This window comes from Thalassophryne amazonica, chromosome 10, assembly GCF_902500255.1.
Source record: "Thalassophryne amazonica chromosome 10, fThaAma1.1, whole genome shotgun sequence".
NCBI lineage: Eukaryota > Metazoa > Chordata > Actinopteri > Batrachoidiformes > Batrachoididae > Thalassophryne > Thalassophryne amazonica.
In genome coordinates this window covers 5,986,331-6,011,046 of record NC_047112.1, presented here as the reverse complement: position 1 = coordinate 6,011,046, position 24,716 = coordinate 5,986,331, and the positions used below count along the sequence as shown (strand labels likewise).

Here is a 24,716-nt window from a genome sequence, read left to right as displayed (position 1 = left end):
AATAAAACAAGTTTAACTGAAATCCATAGGGGGCACACTGAGATATGGTCAAATGAAAATCGCCAAATATCGTGTTCTTCACACAAACAGCGCCACCTATGCAAAAGCGCCCTAACTAAGCCACCGCCATTTATGCAAATTTGGAAAGAACTTGTCCCAATGTATCCAAATATCCATAAATGAGCAAGGCCTATTCAGGGCGCAGACCTGGGAGGGTCCCAAATGTAGCCCAAAATGCTAAAAGTTGTGACTTGAAGCACCACCTATAGGCAGCGCCCTCAGTTAGCCTTGAAAAATATAATGTTAAATGGGAGAACTCCTTCCATACATTCATATACTACAAGATCAATGAGGCTTACTGAGGGTGCACAAAGATATTCAAAGGTCAAAATCCACAGATTGACTATGTCATGTTTTGGCCCCTTTAACCCCTACCCTAAAAAGAGCCGTAATGTTCCGCACGAAGGGATCTTTGTATAAAAAATGTAATTTTTGTCCGTTTGGACAATATATCTTCGCCTAAAAAGACTTCAGTGGACTACTGAAACATGATATATCACCCCCTTCTATAAACCATTCCACAGTTACAGACTATGGCTCTTAAATAAAACACATAAGGCTAAAGGCGTGAACTCATCCATGCATCATCGCTTTGCTGACCCTTTAGACCCTATGCAATTTGCCTATAGGCCAAATAGAGGGGTTGAGGATGCCACAGTCACTTTAATGAATTTGCTTTTTAGTCACCTTGAAGGGAAAGGTGCGCATGTCAGACTTTTATTTGTTGACTTTTCGTCTGCTTTTAACACAATTCAGCCGCAAACTTTAGCCTCAAGACTTTTAGATCATTTTAATCTAAGTTGTAATCTTGTGGGCTGGATTCTGAGCTTCCTCACTAACAGGACACAAAAAGTGAGAGTGAATGGGGTCTTGTCTGAGCAGACCCAGTCCTCCATTGGGACACCACAAGGCAGTGCTATCTCTCCACTTTTGTATATTTTGTACACTGATCTCTGCAGAAGTTGGAGGGAGGGGAGGACTATTCTTAAGTATGCAGATGACACTGTTATTGTCAGTTTGCTTCAGGACAGTGAGGTTGGCCACGGTCCTGTGGTTGATGATTTCTTGGATTGGTGCGAGAAGTCTTTTCTACAGATGAATGTATTGAAGACTAAAGACATGGTCATTGACTTTAGGAAGGGCTCCCACAAACATGGAGTAACTCTCCTAAAAGGTCAGGCCGTAGAAATTGTGAGCACCTATAAATATCTGGGTACTGTTATGGATGATAAACTCACTTTTGAGTCAAATTGTGAAGTGGTGTGTAAAAAAGGTCACCAGCGCTTGTTCTGTCTTAGAAAACTGGCATCCTTTCACATTGACAAATCTTTGTTAACAATGTTTTATCGTTGTTATATTGAATCTGTTTTATCTTTTTGTTTGGTGTCATGGTTTGGAAATTTGTCAGTTAAAAATAAAAACAGTCTGAATCAGATTGTAAAATGGGCGAGCAAAATCATTGGTGGAGAGACTCAGCTGTATCCAACCTCTCTGTACATGAGGCAGGTCCAGAGATTGGTTGAGGCAGTTCTAAAGGACGCCTCACATCCTCTTTTTGATCAGTTTGAACTGCTCCCTTCAGGACGGAGGTATAAAGTTCCTTTTTGTAGAACTAAGCGCTATAAGAGCACTTTTATTCCTGCTGCTATTAGTATACTTAACAGACAACCTTGATTGTATATTTAATTAATTTATCCGCTTTTTTGCTTTGAGATGGCACACGCTCTGTGACTTTTGTTCTGGCGCCATGCTATTGGCCTGTACTTGCACTGCTTTATTGGTATTGTATTCTTATATTTTTTATATTGTATTTTTATATTTTTATTGTATTTTTATATTTTTAATTATATTTAGGGTATTTTTATCGGTTTTTATGTGTTATGTGATTGTTATGAATGGTGTGACTCACTGCCAAAACAAATTTACCTTTTGGTACAAATAAAGTAACCTTGAACCTTGAACCTTGAACCTGATACGCTTTGCTGTGGACATACAGCGTCTGTCAGCTGACCATCCACTGACAGCTGGATGTGACCGTGTACACACAGTGTTACATTACAGACACTGATGATGGACAAACATAATAATACATACATTAAATTACAATCACAGAACAAAGTAACAGAGAGTGAGCCTTTTTGTTCTGTGAGCTGCCATCACAGCTGGGGAACACCTGTAGTGGCTTGTAGTATACGACATCACATGACTGTACATGAGGCACAGACGTCGGCATGCTGTCCTCACGTGAAAATAAATTTAAAGACATATTGCTTCAGCTGACCCCTGCTTCAGCTGACCGCCGTGTCAGCGCAGCGAAGTGTTGGTGAATATCGTGCCAGGCAGAAAATCGCCTCACAGGATGCCTCCACGAGGTGCGTGTATCTGCAGGATTTCCCCACATTGTAATAATTAAAACACACATCACATTTGCAGCAGATCACTACGTGCTGGACACGCCATGTTGGCTGATGTGTTCCGATGTGACAGCCCGGCTCTTCGTGACACAGCAGCTCGCTTTTCATGAGATGGGAGCCGGTTGGCTCTTCATGTGATGGGCACATCAAGTAATTCATGTAAAACATAAAAGGGAGAACAGTAATCCACATTTCATTACATCCTGGCAGTGGTTGGCACAGCTAACCAAAAAGTTAGCTTTGATAACCGTTCATCCGCTAACTGAAAAGTTAATTTTTATAAAGGTAAACTGATAAACCCCCCAAAAATTTAGCAGAAGTTACAGCTCAAAGCTAAACCGTTAACGTTTAGTACTGACTCCAGTACACTGATACGGCTGAGTAAATTCAAAGGCAATCACAAACAATAGAGGAGGAAAAAAGGAGAGGGGAAAAAAAGATAATTTATTTTCATAGCCATACACTCTTGCAGACGTGTTACAGGACACATGCACAGCAAGGCAGTTTTGACTTATGGTTAAAAATTTAAATAAACTAATTCTGGACAAGTTAGCAAAATTAACGTCACCTCTGTCATTTTTACAAAGTGAAAATATCAGGTATATGTTTCAGTTTTAAAGTAATGCACTAATTTTGAAGGTTTCAGTCTTAAACAGATACATGCTGAAAGGCATTATGGGAAAATTCAAATAAGCTGCTTTCATTACTCCCCCCCGTCTAAATGCAGAGAACACTGCCATCTACTGAATGGGAGTGTAAATAGACCAACTGTAATTTGTGGGTGGTACTGAGGGCTTCAAATCCCGCAAAATGTCACAAAATGTCAGAGACTTCGCATTAAGACTGTCCGATCAGGCTACAGTTTAACCACTGCCCTGCACACCAACAACAGCATTAATGTCATCCCATCATAAAACTATTCGTATATTGTGCCTAAAACCCTCGTGAATATATGATCTGGGTTTATAGACGTTGTTATTGTGTTTGTTTTATGTAAACCTGCGAGAATCTCAGGTTGTTTCTCCGTTATTTACAGTGGGCGGGGAATTGCTATGAGCCGCGATCGCTTCACGTTCATGTTATTCTATCTGTAGGAAACTGAAGTTTGCTCTTTAACATCCTGCTGACTGTCCTTTACAGCACTGTTTGTTCCAGAGTAATATATATAAAACGTTTGAAATTCGGTTTGTGTTTCTGAAGTTTCACACAGGTTAAATGTAGCAGACACAGAATATTTGGAATATTTGTTTTAGCAAGTTTTTAGGGTCTCATGCAGCAGTCTCTTAAAAATGCTATGAAAGGCATAAAAGTTACATTTTGGTCGTATAATGTTCATTTGCAATTGTCGTCATGTAGTTTCTCAGTGTTATTTTGGTGTGTGTAAATGGTGTGTGTGTGTGCGTATGTAAAATGGACTGCATTTATATAGCGCTTTTCCATCTGCATCAGACACTCAAAGCGCTTTCCAGTAATGCCTCACATTCACCCCGATGTCAGGGTGCTGCCATACAAGGTACTCAACAACACATCGGGAGCAACTAGGGGATTAAAGACCTTGCCAAAGGGCCCTTTGTGATTTTCCAGTCAGACTGGGATTTGAACATTTTGTATGTATGTGTGTGTGTGTGTGTGTGTGTGTGTGTGTGTGTGTGTGTGTGTGTGTGTGGATTCATATTCACACACCCTGTTATTTTATGTTCTATATGTTTATCTCGTGGGCAGCACAGTGGATTAGTGGTTGGCACTGTTGCCTCACAACAAGAAGTTTGTGGGATTGATTCCCACCTCTGGTCTTTCTGTGTGGAGTTTGCATGTTCTCCCTGTGTTTGTGTGGGTCCTCCCACATCCAAAGACATGCAGATTAGGTGGACTGCAAACTTTAAATTGTCTGTAGGTGTGAATGTGTTTGCTTGTCTGTATGTGGCTCTTTGACAGACTGGCGTCCTGTCCGGGGTGAACCCACCTCGCGCCTTGTGAATACCTCAGCAGAGTGCATGTTGGCCTCAACTAAAAGTTTTTTGCTTTTGGGGATGCTGGATTTTGCATCTGAACCCTTTAAAATCCAACAGTGACCTCTGCATTTTGTGTTTTGTTTTGTTATTTTAAACGTGTGAGTAAAAACACTTACCTTTTGGTTTGTGTGTACGATTAAACAAGTGTGCCACATCTGGATTGGACTCTGAGCTCAATGTGAACGCACGTCAATCATCCAGAAAGTAGGCGGTTTTATTGCGTCTGCTCCTTGGACTGAAACATGCCGGCTGCTGACCCATAACTACCGTCTCTACGGTGGTTCTCAGGTGTCACATGGTCAAAGGTTGCACAGTACATGACATGGCCGCTGCAGTTCAACCAATAATCACTTTTAGTTAACGAATACTTTTGGTGCTATAATTTACTTTATTGCGTTTAAGGGTGATTCTTTAACTACGGGCACTATTGGCCTTGTAAATGTAATTTCCACCACACCATTGCCTTACAATATAAAGCGCCTTGGGGCAACTGTTTGTTGTGATTTGGCGCTATATACATGTGCTCTGATGTCACTGTTTATCTCCATAGAAACTACCCAAACAATCTTTCATACAAACTGTTTAAATGGACATTACAGTGTTGTGGTGGAAATTATAGCAATAGTGTGGGACAACTACATTTTGTTTAAAAAAATCACAACAGTTGTATGACATTGAATACCCCAATTATGTTTTGATTATTTTACTGATATTTTATTCAGAGATATTTTAAAACATTAGAAAAAACGTTTCTTTACCATTCATTTTTATCATTGAAGATCAAAAGTCTGGGTGTGGGACAAGCACAAAACAGCAATATTTGCATATAATGATGCTGCAAAAAGGTGAAAAAGTCATCATAGACTACTAGAACAAATTTCTTAACACACTTTCATTGTAAAGATAACTATAAAAGTGTGAAATTTCCCCTTTTTTCTGTTTTTCATACAATATGATCAAAGGACATAAGTGCCCGTAGTCTAAGAATCACCCTTAAAGTATTTGTGCACATCAGAGCTGTGGGACATTTGACTTTGCTGACTGTCCATCACGGGACACCAGCTAAGACAGAGAGGACTTGTTTTTATCTTGTGAGAAACTGAAAAAAAAGTCTTGTTTTATGGCAAAAGCAATTTATGGATGACTGAGAACCTACACAGACATTTATGGCAAAATGAAATGGTGCAGAAGCTGATTAATGCTAAATTTGTGGTGCGTGAAATTGATGATTCCACTGCGCTGAAGGGAGGCTGAAAACATTTTTGCACAATTCTACTAAAAAAACAAAAAAAACAACAAAACACCAGTGATCACGTGATCTCTGTAGTATCAAATCTAGATGCTGCTGGTTTTGGATTAAAACTAAGCCACAGTGTAAATAAGTTCTGACCAGAAAGAGGATCTTGGTGGGTCCCATGTGCTGACACAGGTTTCTGATCATCTTCATCACGAGGAGGTCCTTCAGCTTCACTGCCTGCTTCATCAGCATCTTCAGACCTTTACCTAGGAGACCAGAGACAAAGAAATGCACTGACGCCGAAATGAAAAAGGTTGCAACAAAATATGTGTGTGTGTTTGCCTTTTTATTCCTGCAGCAGAGTGGAGCTCGAACCTTCACAGATGACCTGTGCGTTAGTCTTGTTGGCAGCCAGACTGATGCAGAGTGAGATGAGCTTGATGTCCATCTGATCAGCTCCACAGTCAAACATCATCTTCATCAGCTGTCACAACACAAGTTGCGCAGATTATTTCATGAATTCGTGTTAGCTGTTAACAGCTAGCCTGCAGTGTGATTGGTGGTAACAGCACAATGCAGAGAAGTGCGCTGTGGTCATGTGATCACCTTCTCTATGTCTGATGCAGTGAAACTTAAATAATGAAATGTCACGACTCCAGTGACAGTTTGTGGAGAGATGACCTCTGGTTTTTCTAAAATAACAAAAATAGGATTACAGTGCTGCTTAATGTAAAACTCTGTTTTCTGTTCTTCAACACAGCACCTGAATGCACCACCATGACGTATTACCAGTCAACTGTGTCTGCATATTTCTGGAAAAACAATATAGTCACCACTTCCATCTGTAATTACAAGAAAACAACTCAATGAACGTCCTAAAAACACACCTCATTCTCTTAGCTATGATTAAAGACATAAATCAGGAAACTAGAGTTTAAAGTGTGCTGAAACAAGATTAAATTCAGTGCAGAAAGTTAGAAGGGAAAAAAACAAAAAACATTTTCAATTCCAGTGGTACACTTTTAAAAAATGGTCTCACTAATCTTATTTGTATATTTGTTGTTTTATTTTGGGCTCAAACATGAAAACTTTCAAGTGTAGTTCTGTTTGATAAACAGAACCACGACGTTTGGACCCATGAACGCGTTCAAACGTGCGGGTTTGCACAAAGTGTGAGTGAGGACTAGAAAAGACAAAGGTTAGTTGATCCAGGCCTAACCGCCTCTGTCCTGAGCTGATTTAACATTAAACAGGAAAGAGGGGGGGTGCTCTGCCTCTCTGTGAGGACTCGTAGAAAAAGAGAACGGCTGGGTCGGCCCTGGCTAAGGTATCACATACCAGGGGCCCCGGACCCCCAAATCAGCCCTGTCTAGACTCTCTGGCACCTGCCTCTGCTTATTTACCACAGACAGCCACAAGAGGCCCCATCAGGGCCACAGAGCCACGCCGCAGTCTGATCAGCACCGGCACCCTCAACCCCACCTCTGTCATAGCTTCTCTTTCTTCACGCCTGACAACCACCACCACCCCCCACCCCACACGTGTTCTAGAAACCCCCCACCTAGCATCGCCCCCCCCCCCCCCCATAAATGTGCGACCCCATTAACAGCTGGAAAAGCGTCAGGTCGTCCTGTGAGCTGAGAAGGTGATAAAAAGAGAAGATTTAAAAGCACAGAAAGCGTTAAAGAGGATAAAGACACCAACTTGTGATTGTTTTCATTTTTACCCCCCCCCCCCATCTTAATGTGTCCTCAGGGGTCCCTCAGTGAGCACAGCTGTAAATACTGACTTCTTTGCATGCTGTGCTGATGATCAGAAAGGCACTGATTGAGTGAGTTGAGTGCACTGAGTTGGTTTGTGGTGGTGTTGGTCTAAAAACGAGGTGTGGTCAGACACACTTCTGACACGTATTGTCCATCACAGGAAAGCATGTGCTCCTTCTCCTTTGACCACGTCTAGTCTATTCCTTTCAAAAATACAAGGCTCAGATATGTTCACAACAACTGTACATGCTGCTTGCCTGCATGTGTCATTGCAGTGTATGAGTGTGATGGTGCATTATGGCATTACATGAAAAGAAGAAATAAAATGCATGATTTGAGGGGTTTTGACTTCAGGAGATATGTACTGGGGGGTTAGACTTGGTCATTTGATTAATGATATGCATTTTCTTGTTCATGATAACCATCCCCATATTTTTAAGGGGGTAATACACTGCAGCATTTAATTCTGCAAAATAGTAGCACCCCTACTCGTACTTCTGTTCAGTTTCTTGGTGACAAAATGTTCAGTGACACTGACTTTATGGACAATAATGTGGTCATTGTGGAATCAATGGATGTTGTGACTGCAACACATGAAAAACTGAGCGAGCAGTCAGTGTTGTTGTTCATGACTATCCTGGAGACAATTTCAGAGACACCTGTAAAGAACCTATGGAGTTCTGAAGCTGCTGGTTGATGGTAATGTTTCATGATATTTTTGCAGATGAACATCCAGTTCTTCAGAGTACATGTGCTTCTTCTCTTTCTATGTGGTTGTGAAACCTGGATGTTAACCAGTGACTTAAAGCAAGGACTATATGTGTTTGATAGAAGATGGAAGAGTACTGTAGAAAAGTAGTCCATCCCAGTGGGCAAAGTAATGTCAACTCAACCTTATGTCAAAAATGAATGTTTTTATTGATGTCAATGTACCATATTGAATCAACATCATGGTGCATCAACGATTGATATCCTCTTCCAAAAAACAAAAAAACAAGTCAGATCAATGTGATCAGGATTTGACCCAAGGACATTCTGTTGACAGCCCACCTCCTTAACCACTAGAAACCAATATAATGTGCATGAACTGACAACGCTCATTATCCCGAGCACTTATACACCAAGCACATTTTGATTTTTTTTGTGTATACTTGTCGCTACAAACTAAGTATACTTTAAGTATAATCTGTCAATTATATATATAATGAGTACATAACAAATAAACTAACCATGATTATCCAGGTTTACTAGTAGTATACCTCTTTTAAACTAAAAATAAGGGACTATCCTTTCAGTTTACTTACATATGTACTTATTAGATATATACTTGCCAGACACTATGGTACCAGGGTGTGTTCCCGGGCTTGACTTGTGGTGTTGCGCTCAAAGTAATACTCTTTATTCAGTTTCAGATATATAATATATATAAGGATATATATAGATATATATCCTTCCCACTGTCGCCAAGTGCTTGCTCACGGGGGGTCGTTTTGACCGTTGGGGTTTTTATGTAATTATTGTATGGCTTTGCCTTACAATATAAGGCGCCTTGGGGCAACTGTTAGTTGTGATTTGGCGCTATATAAATAAAATTGATTGATTGATTATAACAATAATAATAGACTGTAAATGGTTTAGCATACATATTGTATTAATACATTTTCCAGAGTACCTTTTTCACTGTACCTCACAAACTAGTAAAACAAAAAACAGTGTGACATATATTCCAAAAAAAAAAATCATGCATTTATTATTATTATAACTATTTATATAGGGCTTTCCCAGGAATCAAAGCACAAAACAAACTTCAATAAAGAATAAACACCAATAATGAAGTATATCACAAAAATGTGCAAAAATCACAAATTAAAGAGCTGATAAAAATGTAAATGGACTTACGTTTTTATTGTAGTCTTTCCAACATTGTGGGCCACCAATCCCTGCCTACCCATCTGATGGTTTCTTTTGTCCAAAACTATGTTATATAACATACAATGTGTTGCCCATTGTGCATTTATTTATTTGTTCATATCGCTTATTTTTGATTATTTTTAAGTCTTAAGTAACAACACAGGCTTTGGTGTGCACAAGTTGCTGTTTGTTGGTAAACCCGCCCCCAGGGAACTACTGTGTTACAAACTGAGTTCCTCATACAGGAAAAAGCTGTGAGTTATACTCTGATGCGACTTTTATATGTTTTTTCCTCTTCACATGCATTTTTTTTTCACAGGTGTGACTTACCCTCTGGACAATATGGTACCTTCATTAGTTATTACATGGGTAATGTCATCAAATACTAAAATGTGCCTACTGCAGGTTTTGTAGTACCTGAGATGACAGCTTCAAATGTTTGTTTCTTCTGAGCAGCCGTCAATAACGCTATAAAACATCACCAGACACGGATCCCCGTAGGTGGAGGAGAAAAGCAAGACGAAAGTGAGCGTGCCTCAGGGTAAGGTCTGAGGTCACATCCTTGTCATGCTGCTACCCAGCATCCTTTTGGCTGCAGGGATCCAAATCTGCTGGCTGTGTGACCTTTTGGACAAACGGCCTGCTCTCCTGACCACATCTGGTCAACATTTATACCCAATCTCAACAAACAAACACAACGCCCGTTTAGCTAATCGCCAATGATGAGAGGCGCGACTGACCCGGTCAACTCAATCAGCAGTGAGCTGAACTTAAACAAAAGCTTTAGCAGCAAAAGATGACAGAATCCAGCCGAAGGGAAGCAGAAAAATGACCTTTCATTTCCATAATTCAATTTATTTTAGACAGTGTTTCTACACTGGGGTCTTTTTATTTAAGAGGTGTTCCGCTTATCAAGGCAATTAAGAGCGCTTTAGTGCTACAAAGTGAAATGCTGCAAAGATCATTTCAGGCCCAGCGGAAAGCGAGGGCGAGGAGAAAAAACAGAGTTGTCATCACCGTGTACAAGAAGACTAAGCAGCAGTTCTCTGGTGGGTTTGGTTCCAGATGTGGTGTGTGTCCCTCCCTCTCGCTCTCCCTTTCTCATGCACAAATTCCCCAGTGCCGCTAGCTGCAGATGCTAATGTTCCTGTGTTGGCGTTCCTACAGCGTACATTAGCCAGCCTTACCTGCGGTATGCAGCCTGCGTCGGCAAACATGGACTTGAGTCTGTCGTCCATGCTGATGTGGTATAGAATGCACATGCTGAGCTGTCTCTGGTCCTCATCAGCTGCAACATAAACACGGGAGGAGGAAAGTCAATGGATGAATGACTTGTTGTGCCGTAACACTCCCCGGGATGCCAATGACCACATCTAGGAGAGCTGTGTGTTTTTTGAAATATTAATGGGCTGAATGGCCTTTTTAACAGCGGTTCCTGTTGGAGGTCAATTGGCGTTTGGTGTCAAATCAGAAGCAGTCGGCTGCAGTTTCTCAGTTTGTCTGGCCTCTCAGGCAGTTTAGTAGACAAAAAACAACTTTTCAAGGTTAAGCGTGGAGCTGCACCGGTCTGAAAAAGGCAAGCATTTCATCCTGCTTCAGATTTGTCCAATCAAGTTGGCACCAGGAAACTGTTCACAGACAAGCTTCTAATTTTACTACATAGGTAACCACTCAAATCCCCACCCCCCACCCCCAATCATAAGCTTTGATCTGTTTTTAGATAATCGTACTTTAAACAAAGTTGATGCACGACAGAATCATGTTTTTTTTGTTTGTTTTTTTTATTTTAGTGGTGCAGATAATATCAAATTTACAGTAAAGTCGTGTAAATGCTGATAGAAGCAGCAAATCTGCATGATGATTCCCCAAGATTCTACTTACCAAATATGGTCAATTGACCACTTGAATATTAACATTACCCTGGTGGTCAGGACCCAGGTTCTTTGACAGTGTGGTAGACAGGACGTGAGACATAGATGGGTGTCTTAAAAATAACCACCATCTTGGATTTTTAAGTGGCCAATTGATCAGATTTGTCAGGTACTATTTTTGGCAGTTTGTACCACCAAATGTTTGATTTTCCCCATTATCTGTGCCATTATTTGAAAGCACACTCCACCAACGTATAAAAGTAGTAATACTTTTGTAAAAACACAATATATTATAATACTTTGCTTTTCACTTCTCGACAGCAGACTGAGGATGCCACGGGTCATGTGATCAATGTCTGTTATTGCAACCTCAGCTCAGTCAGCTGCAGGTGGGCTTGTGGGTATTAGAGATGCCTTTAATCTCACTCAGTTTGGTCTTTGATGCTGTTGATGGCTTTAACAGCGGTTTAACAGCGGACTGGTGGTTGGCTCTCACTGCGGTATTGTATCACTTCCTGTTCCGGAGCACAGCAGTGTTTTTCTGTATCTGTTAGCTGTTTAATCTGTGCAGTTAGATTGATCTAGTTAACTAGATAACGATTTGTTTCACAGTGTAATCTTCACGTGCCTTAACTAAAGCACTCCCTCTGCTGAATCACCTCTAAATTATTTACACATTATTCACTTTGTGTGTTTTTAGGAATCCGCTAGCTTAGCGCAGCTACTAGCTCTTAGCCGGTTTAGCATGACGGCTTCTCCTGTCTCTCCTGCACTTTTCTGCTCTGGGTGTGAAATGTTTAGTTATTCATCGGCCTCCTTTAGCAGTAATGGTACTTGTAATAAGTGTAGCTTATTCGTAGCTTTGGAGGCCAGGCTGGGCGAATTGGAGACTCGGCTCTGCACCTTGGAAAATCCTACAGCTAGCCAGGCCCCTGTAGTCGGTGCGCACCAAGGTAGCTTAGCCGCCGTTAGTTCCCCTCCGGCAGATCCCGAGCAGCCGGGAAAGCAGGCCGACTGGGTGACTGTGAGGAGGAAGCGTAGTTCTAAACAGAAGCCCCGTGTACACCGCCAACCTGTTCACATTTCTAACCGCTTTTCCCCACTCGACGACACACCCACCGAGGAACAAACTCTGTTTTGAGAAATGTGAAGTTAGCGACACCAGCAACCATAGTCAATTGTCTTCCGGGGGCCAGAGCAGGCGACATTGAAGGAAATTTGAAACTGCTGGCTAAGGCTAAGCGTAAATTTGGTAAGATTGTAATTCACGTCGGCAGTAATGATACCCGGTTACGCCAATCGGAGGTCACTAAAATTAACATTAATTAATTGGCAAAGCTTCTGGGGAAAACCTGGTCTTGTTAGGAGAGACGGCATCCATCCCACTTTGGATGGAGCAGCTCTCATTTCTAGAAATCTGGCCAATTTTCTTAAATCCTCCAAACCGTAACTATCCAGGGTTGGGACCAGGAAGCAGAGTTGTAGTCTTACACACCTCTCTGCAGCTTCTCTCCCCCTGCCATCCCCTCATTACCCCATCCCCATAGAGACGGTGCCTGCTCCCAGACCACCAACAACCAGTAAAAATCTATTTAAGCATAAAACTTCAAAAAGAAAAAATAATATAGCACCTTCAACTGCACCACAGACTAAAACAGTTAAATGTGGTCTATTAAACATTAGGTCTCTCTCTTCTAAGTCCCTGTTAGTAAATGATATAATAATTGATCAACATATTGATTTATTCTGCCTTACAGAAACCTGGTTACAGCAGGATGAATATGTTAGTTTAAATGAGTCAACACCCCCGAGTCACACTAACTGCCAGAACGCTCGTAGCACGGGCCGAGGAGGAGGATTTGCAGCAATCTTCCACTCCAGCTTATTAATTAATCAAAAACCCAGACAGAGCTTTAATTCATTTGAAAGCTTGACTCTTAGTCTTGTCCATCCAAATTGGAAGTCCCAAAAACCAGTTTTATTTGTTGTTAACTATCATCCACCTGGTCGTTACTGTGAGTTTCTCTGTGAATTTTCGAACCTTTTGTCTGACTTAGTGCTTAGCTCAGATAAGATAATTATAGTGGGCGATTTTAACATCCACACAGATGCTGAGAATGACAGCCTCAACACTGCATTTAATCTATTATTAGACTCGATTGGCTTTGCTCAAAATGTAAATGAGTCCATCCACCACTTTAATCATACCTTAGATCTTGTTCTGACTTATGGTATGGAAATTGAAGACTTAACAGTATTCCCTGAAAACCCCCTTCTGTCTGATCATTTCTTAATAACATTTACATTTACTCTGATGGACTACCCAGCAGTGGGGAATAAGTTTCATTACAGTAGAAGTCTTTCAGAAAGCGCTGTAACTAGGTTTAAGGATATGATTCCTTCTTTATGTTCTCCAATGCCATATACCAACACAGGGCAGAGTAGCTACCTAAACTCTGTGGGTGAGATAGATTATCTCGTCAATAGTTTTATATCCTCTTTGAGGACAACTTTGGATGCTGTAGCTCCTCTGAAAAAGAGAGCCTTAAATCAGAAGTGCCTGACTCCGTGGTATAACTCACAAACTCACAGCTTAAAGCAGATAACCCGTAAGTTGGAGAGGAAATGGCGTCTCACTAATTTAGAAGATCTTCACTTAGCCTGGAAAAAGTGTCTGTTGCTCTATAAAAAAAGCCCTCCGTAAAGCTAGGACATCTTGCTACTCATCACTAATTGAAGAAAATAAGAACAACCCCAGGTTTCTTTTCAGCACTGTAGCCAGGCTGACAAAGAGTCAGAGCTCTATTGAGCCGAGTATTCCTTTAACTTTAACTAGACTTCATGACTTTCTTTGCTAATAAAATTTTAACTATTAGAGAAAAAATTACTCATAACCATCCCAAAGACATATCATTCTCTTTGGCTGCTTTCAGTGATGCCGGTATTTGGTTAGACTCTTTCTCTCAGATTGTTCTGTCTGAGTTATTTTCATTAGTTACTTCCTCCAAACCATCAACATGTCTATTAGACCCCATTCCTACCAGGCTGCTCAAGGAAGCCCTACCATTAATTAATGCTTCGGTCTTAAATATGATCAATCTATCTTTATTATTTGGCTATGTACCACAGGCTTTTAAGGTGGCAGTAATTAAACCATTACTTAAAAAGCCATCACTTGACCCAGCTATCTTAGCTAATTATAGGCCAATCTCCAACCTTCCTTTTCTCTCAAAAATTCTTGAAAGGGTAGTTCTAAAGCTAACTGATCATCTGCAGAGGAATGGTCTATTTGAAGAGTTTCAGTCAGGGTTTAGAATTCATCATAGTACAGAAACAGCATTAGTGAAGGTTACAAATGATCTTCTTATGGCCTCAGACAGTGGACTCATCTCTGTGCTTGTTCTGTTAGACCTCAGTGCTGCTTTTGATACTGTTGACCATAAAATTTTATTACAGAGATTAGAGCATGCCATAGGTATTAAAGGCACTGCGCTGCGGTGATTTGAATCATATTTATCTAATAGATTACAATTTCTTCATGTAAATGGGGAATCTTCTACACAGACTAAGGTTAATTATGGAGTTCCACAAGGTTCCTTGCTAGGACCAATTTTATTCACTTTATACATGCTTCCCTTAGGCAGTATTATTAGACAGCATTGCTTAAATTTTCATTGTTACGCAGATGATACCCAGCTTTATCTATCCATGAAGCCAGAGGACACACACCAATTAGATAAACTGCAGGATTGTCTTACAGACATAAAGACATGGATGACCTCTAATTTCCTACTTTTAAACTCAGATAAAACTGAAGTTATTGTACTTGGCCCCACAAATCTTAGAAACATGGTGTCTAACCAGATCCTTACTCTGGATGGCATTACCCTGACCTCTAGTAATACTGTGAGAAATCTTGGAGTCATTTTTGATCAGGATATGTCATTCAATGCACATATTAAACAAATAGGTAGGACTGCTTTTTTGCATTTGCCCAATATCTCTAAAATTAGAAAGGTCTTGTCTCAGAGTGATGCTGAAAAACTAATTCATGCATTTATTTCCTCTAGGCTGGACTATTGTAATTCATTATTATCAGGTTGTCCTAAACGTTCCCTGAAAAGCCTTCAGTTAATTCAAAATGCTGCAGCTAGAGTACTGACGGGGACTAGAAGGAGAGAGCATATTTCACCCATATTGGCTTCTCTTCATTGGCTTCCTGTTAATTCTAGAATAGAATTTAAAATTCTTCTTCTTACTTATAAGGTTTTGAATAATCAGGTCCCATCTTATCTTAGGGACCTCACAGTACCATATCACCCCAATAGAGCGCTTCGCTCTCAGACTGCAGGCTTACTTGTAGTTCCTAGGGTTTGTAAGAGTAGAATGGGAGGCAGAGCCTTCAGCTTTCAGGCTCCTCTCCTGTGGAACCAGCTCCCAATTCAGATCAGGGAGACAGACACCCTCTCTACTTTTAAGATTAGGCTTAAAACTTTCCTTTTTGCTAAAGCTTATAGTTAGGGCTTGATCAGGTGACCCTGAACCATCTCTTAGTTATGCTGCTATAGACGTAGACTGCTGGGGGGTTCCCATGATGCACTGAGTGTTTCTTTCTCTTTTTGCTCTGTATGCACCACTCTGCATTTAATCATTAGTGATCGATCTCTGCTCCCCTCCACAGCATGTCTTTTTCCTGCTTCTCTCCCTCAGCCCCAACCAGTCCCAGCAGAAGACTGCCCCTCCCTGAGCCTGGTTCTGCTGGAGGTTTCTTCCTGTTAAAAGGGAGTTTTTCCTTCCCACTGTAGCCAAGTGCTTGCTCACAGGGGGTCGTTTTGACCGTTGGGGTTTTTACGTAATTATTGTATGGCTTTGCCTTACAATATAAAGCGCCTTGGGGCAACTGTTTGTTGTGATTTGGTGCTATATAAATAAAATTGATTTGATTTGATTTAATCCAAGATAAATTAGGCACCATAAATGTCTATGAGATCCGACACCCAGTTATCTTGCTAGTCTTTACAAATTGCCACTTGCCCCACCACCAGTACTTAAAAGTACTGCTCATGTTTCACCACTTTAGTGTTTTTCACTTTCACCGGCAGTGAGTAAACTCAGGCTGTCTGTGAGTTAAATTTGTAATTACAGATGTGTGTGTTTTGAAAGGATCAACTTTAATCAAACTGAATTGGTGAGAACATTCAACATATTTTATTGACTTTGAGTCAAAAAGAATGAAAACGGGGATAACTGTGAGTTTATCAAAGAGTAGCATCAACGGCAACATGAAAGACATAAAGGCAGAATGGATTGAGTGTTGGACTGCCAGCGAGCCCAGGACCTTTATGAGTTTGACCCCTGACCACAGCTAGGGGGCAAGAAGACCGGAGGAGGAGTCCTCTAGAAAACATTAATAAAGTTCAGACCAGAGTTTGACCCGGGGACTTTTCATTAAGGGAAGTGTTAAGAGAGAGGTTCCTCACTGGACCAGAACCGTTGACAGACCTCCTGTAATGCCGACCAGCCCAAACCAGATCCAGCTAAATCTGGTCCCAGCCGTGTTCGGTCAGCAGCCATACGGGGAGCCTTATCGCTGTTTATTGGATCCAGATGTGCTCAGTGAACCTCTGGAATCACAGGAGGGAGAAAGATGTCCGACGAGGGACGGCTTCTAGCTTTAATTGGGAAAACAGGAGGAAGCATCAATTTTACTGCCTTTAATAAGTTAAAGCTACGCCGCGTTCTGCTCTGGACCTTCCAGCACAGGCAGCAAACAGCCACAACATGTGCTTCTCATTAGCAAAACTTTACCTCAACTAATACGAGGTGCATGCAGATACGCAGGGCTCTGAGCTGCTTCAGACCTGGTCAGCCACCTCAGTGTGCAGGTCGCAAGACGGAGGATCCTTTATGAGTGAGGAGAGGGTGCCATTAAGTGTTCAAAACACAAGACAGGAAAAAAAAAACCCAGACTGTTGAGGGGTGGTTAGTGGGAGAGCTAAAGCCCAATTACACCCCAGACTAATTCAAAACTGCCTAACCTTCATAAGATTACACCTGTGTACTGTAATGTGTGCCTGGGATTGACATCTTATTGATTAATGTTTAATGTTGTGTATGAATTTGTTTTTGTTACTTATGCGTATTCTTGGGTGGTTTAGCAGTTTTTCCACAAAATAACCCAAATCAATCAAATCTGAAGATTATTCCATCACAAAGCAGCTCGGTATGCCAGCAAAACATTTATTAAATTCATGTCTATTCACTTCAAATTATATAACATAACCTAAAATTTGTATCTGCTCCTTTAATAAATGTGAGTAGTGTATTTGTTTTTATCTGTGGTATAAAAATTATTCATGAATTTAAAATACACTTGGTCTGTAATTATATAAAATATCAAGCAGTATTTAAATGTAATATATACATATATCAAGCATTAACTATAGAAAATATATTAATCTATTTTCCTTCATTAAGCCACATTTAATATATATTTTATATTATATATTTATATATATATATTTTAAATTTTGTTTAGAATGCCCTTACACTGTAATTAAAATATATTTACCCTGTGTGTCAGATGTTTTATTTATTAAGAAATAAAAAATAATAAACGACCTTAAATTCAAATGTTATTATCGTGGTTCAGTACAATCAGAGAAAAAGACCTTATTTTGGCTTTCTGGGTCCTTTTTTATATTGTTGTCTTCTATCTGCACCACGAACCCTGCAGACAGACACGACTTACACCCTCTCAGGTTAAACGTCACAACCTGAAGAATCCAGGTGCTTTTCTCACAGTTCTGTTCAGCCTTCGATGTGCTTCAGGTGACGTCTGGCTCGAGTTGGACCACAGAACCTGCAGCTGCTGAATCTTTGTAATGCAGATGGATAAAGACTTCTGCAGTTTTCAAATATTATCTTGATGTTAAGTGTGCTCTGTGACCTGATTGTGTTTTTCTGCCTATAATGGCTGCTTGATATTAGAAACGCTCTCACATGCTGAGGCGACAGCAGAGGGGATTTTTCCTCCCAGCTCTTACAGTTTACCGTTATCACTGTGCGGGTGCAGCTGCAGGGTTTTTCACAGCAGCTATTAGGCAAGTGACTTCCAGAGATTGGGCTGCACGTGATTGGTGCGTCTGCTCATCAGAGAGGTTATGTGACACGGTCAGAATCATCGTGAAGAGGCCGTTTGAAGCCTCTCAGGGGAAAGCTCGAGTAACAGCACGTAATTAATATAATGTATTTGTTAGAATAACATGCCAAAGCCTGTGCACAAATGTTGTTGTAGGAGTGAGGCGGAGAGGCGGAGAGGTCTTCAGAGAGTTGGGGCTCGCTCATTCAGAAAGCATGTCGCACACATCGTATAACTTCAGACTGAAATATCACACCCGCTCACGGCTGCAACTTTGTTGAAGCTGCTTGTGCGGAACAAACCGTGTCACAAAATCACTTTGACTTTGGCTTCTTTTCCCTGCAGACAACAGGACAGTTAGAAGACGAGACTGTGGGTCAGCTGGTACAAAGACACCAATCCCACCATCCAGACCTTACCAGAGGTCATGACCTCTACTGATCAGATCAAAGTGAGTAACTATACAACAATAAAACAGATCTAAACACTGCAGCACACATGAACAGGTGGAAACAAACACAAAAAGGGATTACCGAGCAGGGAAGAGAGTTTGGGAATGAGTCCCACCTGAACCATGTGGCCGCGCAGAGCCGTGTCGAAGGAGAGGTTGAACAGGAGGCCTAAGACAGTCCCCAGGAGCGCCTCGTGCTCGCGGGGCTGCAGCGTGGCCAGCTTCTGCACTGTCTGCATGTCTGCCTGCGGATGACAATTTGTTCAGTTGCATGTTTGAAACAAACAGATTAACGTATGAAGACACGTCAATATTAATCTGAGGAAACCGGTTTGTTTGTAGAATTACTAAAACATAATCAGGAACAGCTGTTGTGAGGCAGCAGGAAAACACAAAACACACGCATTGTGGAAATGTTGTCTATTAAATAATTCTACAAACTAATTTATCACACAAGAATTCTAAAGTTAAAGTTGCTACAATGGTCTAAATTTAAAGTTGCTACAATTTTGGTAAAAAAGCATCCTGGCCTCATGGCAAGTCATGATTCAGCAGCACGAAATATACATTAATCTATTGGTTTGTGATATTGTGATGAAAAGTGCCTCATTTTCGTCACGGCAGCACAACTTCATTGTAATTCATTCTGTGATGGTGCACAAAATTAAAAGTGAAGCGGGGGGGGGGGGGGGGGTCAGGGTGGTTATGGTGAGGGTGGGGGAAGGAGTAAGATTAGGTTATGGTTAAGGTTAGGGCTGGGGGTAGGAATAGGGTTAGTAATAGTGAATTAAAAAAAAAAATCACGAAAATTTGACTCATTTTGTCACAGGAGCACAAAAAAAAAAAACGTGAGACTGGGCTGTAAAAAGAGCTAGGTGTTAAAAAGGTTACTATGCAACTGAATTTTACATTTTCTATCAGACAGGAAACAGGTGGTCATGATGGGAAATGTTTTCTCTTGGTCTGTGAACAGTGGCGTCCCACAGGGCTGAGTTCTGTCAACTCTGCTGTTTTCACTCCATAAAAATAAATTTGTAAATAGACTGATGATACAGTAAAGAACAGGAATGAATCAGACTATAGAGTTAAGGTGGAGTTCCTAATGGAGTGGTGCAAGGCTCATAACCTGCTTTTAAACATTGATAACTCACAATAATTCCAGCAGTCCTCCCCTCATTGGTCATAAATACAGACAGTGGGGAGGGTTGATACTTTTAAATTTCCCACTCTGATGCAGGACGTGAACATCTCCTACATAATTAACATGGCTTAACAAAGGCTTTACTTTTTGTGCCACCTGAAAATTGTTTTGCTAGAAACAGGGACACCATGTGGCACTTTCACAAAGCCACAGTTTCCTTCACCTTCTCAGTCAACGGACAATTGACAGGTGACAGTGGGCTCTGACCTTCCTTCTGTCTCCTTCACATACACAAAATGCATCAGGTGGAAGGTGTAGAGGGGTGACCTCTGACCCTTCTGTTCCCCCAGAAAGCAATTCTAGAGTCTTTGGTTCGCAACATCTCACCTCAGGAACAACACACATCCTGAGGCTGTTAGATATTTGAACACTAATTTACAAGCATTTTAATAATTAGAACTGCATGCAGCAGCACAAACAATTTATTAATATTTATTTTATATTCTTACTGCTGTGACGGCTGCAGCCATTCTGCTCTGTGTCAGCCTGATCCTGTCAGATCTCAGAAGCTAAGCAGTGCAGCATCTGGTTAGTACTTGGATGGGAGACCTCTTTGCACACCAGCAGCTGTGTGTGTTTCTCCAGGTAACACTGGAGTTGCATCAGGAAGGGCATCCGGCCTAAAACCTGTGGCAAATACCGATCTGACTGTATCCGCTGTGGCGACCCCGAACAATACGGGAGCAGCCGAAAGGACAAAGACAACTGCTGTGACAGCTCTCCATAAGACTGTTCTGTGTTGTTCAGGAGACTGAGAGTAACCAAATTTCAAATCTCATTATGTCGGTGTATGCATTGCAGAATTGACAAATAAAGTTGACATGACTTATAATTTGGGTTATATTGTGTTTTTAGGTATATTTATTTATTAGGTGGAAGTGTTTTTGTCTGTGTTTGCTTTCGTAGTTGCACAAAAGCAAATTTCTACCAGCTGTGATAACATGGCAGTAAAGTCACAATCTATAGTTTCCACGTCAACAGGCATCTCATGCAAATTAAAGTACAAAACTACTATATTTTCTGTAGTATAATGATTAATATATATATATATATATATATATATATATATATATATATATATATATATATATATATATATATATATATATACATACGATATTCATTAAAAAATCTCCTTTAACAGTGGAATATCCGGATAAAATGCTGAAACCGACTTCTTCTGAAACTTCTCTGTTCTCTCACGACATCCTGGATCAATAGAGCCTGAAATGTGGAGGTTTTCAGCTTTAAACAGGCTGACGACGGCACCTGAGAGCGCTGCGCGACGTCTCGCTCCGTGGGAAGTCCTTAAAGCGACAGTATCACCTCAAAATCTCTCATCAGCCGTTAAAATTTTCACCGAAAACCAGCTTAATTTTTCGAACCGTGTCCACTTCCATGTGTCTCACAGGTTTAGAAAAAATTTTCATCAAACAAAGCGCCAGTCTCTCAGCAACTTCTCAGACAAAGGAATTCTGACGAGGGGCTGGACGACTCCTCCCACAAGGAGTGCTCACAGGCGAATGATGTCACCGACAGGCGTGGAAAAACTCACGCATGCGCACGAGGGTTCAAGCATGTCTGACATAAAAACATATGAATGAAATCCATATAGTTTTTGAAAAAAATAAAAAAGACCTATACTTTATTGACAGCCCTCGTATGTATATATATATATATATATATATATATATATATATATATATATATATATATACATATATATATATATAAATTAACAGCTTGAACCTTGAGAAATCTTGAGAATACTGAATGGAAACCTGAAAACATGGATTGAACCTTGTCATTATTAATAATAATTATAATGACTATTTATAAAGTACTTTCCCAGGAATCAAAACATTAAACAAAATAAACTGTAATAATAAAAGAGTAAATGGCAAAAATAAAAATTAAACTACAACAATGCAAAAAAAATCCAAAAATAAAGAGCTATTATTCTTATTAATTATATATAATTATCGAGAAGAAAGGACAAAAACGTGCAACCTATTCTCTGGAAAATGCAGTCCTCTTAAGGATCAAATCAAATCAAATCAAATCAATTTTATTTATATAGCGCCAAATCACAACAAACAGTTGCCCCAAGGTGCTTCATATTGTAAGGCAAAGCCATACAATAATTACAGAAAAACCCCAACGGTTAAAACGACCCCCTGTGAGCAAGCACTTGGTGACAGTGGGAAGGAAAAACTCCCTTTTAACAGGAAGAAACCTCCAGCAGAACCAGGCTCAGGGAGGGGCAGTCTTCTGTTGGGACTGGTTGGGGGATCAGATGAAAAATGCAACACACCATAAATGCCGTATGTTTTGTTGCTAAAAGGTTGCTCACTCTGAAAATTAATCCATGCATATTTGACCAATTTTAATGTATAATACACCAAATAAGATCTGTATTTTTTCCAGGAACACCAAAGGTTACAAAGGCTGAAACTGTAACCATCCTTTACCAGCCTTAGCTGTAAACATGGTAACTAGTACTAATTATTAGTCTCAATGGGTCCACACTTGCCACAGAGACTGTATTTCTGTTTACATTTTTCTGGGGGGCGGGGGGCATATTTTTTGTAATATTCATTCATTCATTTAATTGCTGCTGCTTATCCAGTGGCTGTAGATGAAGCAGCTCACCCCAAATTTCCCTAATGTAGGCCAAGTGCGTTAAGTTTTCCTGGGGGATCCCGAGGTGTTCCAAAGCCAGCTGATATATTAATTCATTTTAGATTTTTTTTTTTTTTACACTGTAATTAAAGATTAAATAATCAAATTTGTATGCAAGCACCACTGACCACACATCCACATAAACTGAAGTCTGGCTCTGACCTCAAGTGCTGCAGGTTCCTCTGACCTGCAGGCAGGTGGAGGCGTTGAGCCGATAACGGTGAGCCCTCCATCACTGAAGTGTGACAGTGGAAGTGTTTCCTGTGACACTGTGGTGTCGCACCGTCATTGTTTGTTAACATGTCTGTTGGTCTCTCCTGTGGTCTCGCCGCAGGCAGACGTCATCGTGGAGGCTCAACCTGCTCCCAGTTAAAACGTGCTCGCTGCTACTGTGTGCAAAACCAGCTCCAGTCATCAGACCAGACCACGAACAGTATAATCAGCTGCAGCCTGTGGCAATTACCACCAACCTCTCCATTCCATTAGCGACAGCAGCAGGAGGAGGAGGAGGAACTCTTATCAGACGTCCATCAGCTCCGGGCTGATCCTGACACCATGTTTGCTGTGTTAGCAAACTCTGATGACGCTCCACACTAAAATGTGATTAAAAACTTGTTTTTTTCCTTTCATGGAACTATTTTTCTTTTGTATAAACTGATACACTTAATCAATGAAAGCTGTTGGAACATTCCGATTCCTTTTGGATGTTTGCTGAAGTGGATCCATGCAAACGTCTGAAGGCTCCTTTAATCTCAATCAAAAATATAGTGAAGCTGAAACAAGGGGATAAAAACAGTTCCTAACAAGGGTCTGGCTTTGATCAAGTCCCACAAACTGGGATTGAAACCAGGTGGGGGGGGGACGAGGGGAAGTTTGAAAAGTGAGAATCTTACCGCCAAGGGATCAAAGTGGACCTTCTAAAGTTTTTTTTTTCTTTTAGATTGAAGCTTCATAAATGTGGCTTCAACTGGGAGTGTTTGAATAGAGAAGTGATAAAGCAGATACAGAACAAACACCTTCACCAAGGCCGAGTAATCCTCAAATTCTGCACTTTGAATAACATCACTGCTGCTGCTTTAAATTTTTACTCAAGTTGAACAAACGCCTCCTGTTAATGTGCATCTTGCTCAGTGTCATAGGTCTGGAGAAACTGATGAATGATTAAAAATTTCCCATCATGCACAATCCCAATAAATACTTAAAGGTAGTGGGTTCTTCTTGTGGATAACAATTACAGTCTTTGCTCAATACTTTGTTGATGCACCTTTGGCAGCAATTACAGCATCAGGTCTTCTTGAATATGATGCCACAAGCTTGTGCACCTATCTTTGGACAGTTTGGTCCATTCCTCTTTGCAGCACCTCTCAAGCTCCATCAGGTTGGATGGGGAGTGTCGGTGCACAGACGTTTTCAGATCTCTTCAGAGATGTTCAGTCGGATTGAGGTCTGGGCTCTGGCTGGACCACTCAAGGACATTCACAGAGTTGTCCTGAAGCCACTCCTTTGATATCTTGGCTATGCGTTTAGGGTCATTGTCCTGTTGAAAGACGAACCATCACCCCAGTCTGAGGTCAAGAGCGCTCTGGAGCAGGTTTTCATCCAGGATGTCTCTGTACATTGCTGCATTCATGTTTCCTTCAATCCTGACTAGTCTCCCAGTTCCTGCCGCTGAAAAGCAGCAGGTTTGAGCAACCTTTGCCGCCATCTGGCAGGTGATCTCAGCATTTCAGGGCTTTTGGTATATTTCCTACAACCCCAATTCCAATTGGGGTCAAATATTTACAACCTCAATTCCAATGAAGTTGGGACTTTGTGTAAAATGTAAATAAAACAGAATACAATAATTTGCAAATCCTCTTCAACCTATATTCAATTGAATACACCACAAAGACAAGATATTTAATGTTCAAATTGATAAACTTTATTGTTTTTGTGCAAATATTTTCTCATTTTAAAATGGATGCCTGCAACAG

General features: G+C 40.7%; 1 protein-coding gene across 1 annotated transcript in view; it reads right to left on the bottom strand.

The window, feature by feature from the left end:
* kifap3a (kinesin-associated protein 3a) overlaps window positions 1–24,716 on the bottom strand; it is a 50,897-nt gene that overhangs the window by 6,062 nt on the left and 20,119 nt on the right. Inside the window, 4 exon segments of the mRNA XM_034180779.1 lie at window positions 5,877–5,989; window positions 6,099–6,207; window positions 10,585–10,685; window positions 18,943–19,105. Coding sequence (XP_034036670.1) covers window positions 5,877–5,989; window positions 6,099–6,207; window positions 10,585–10,685; window positions 18,943–19,105 — 486 coding nt within the window.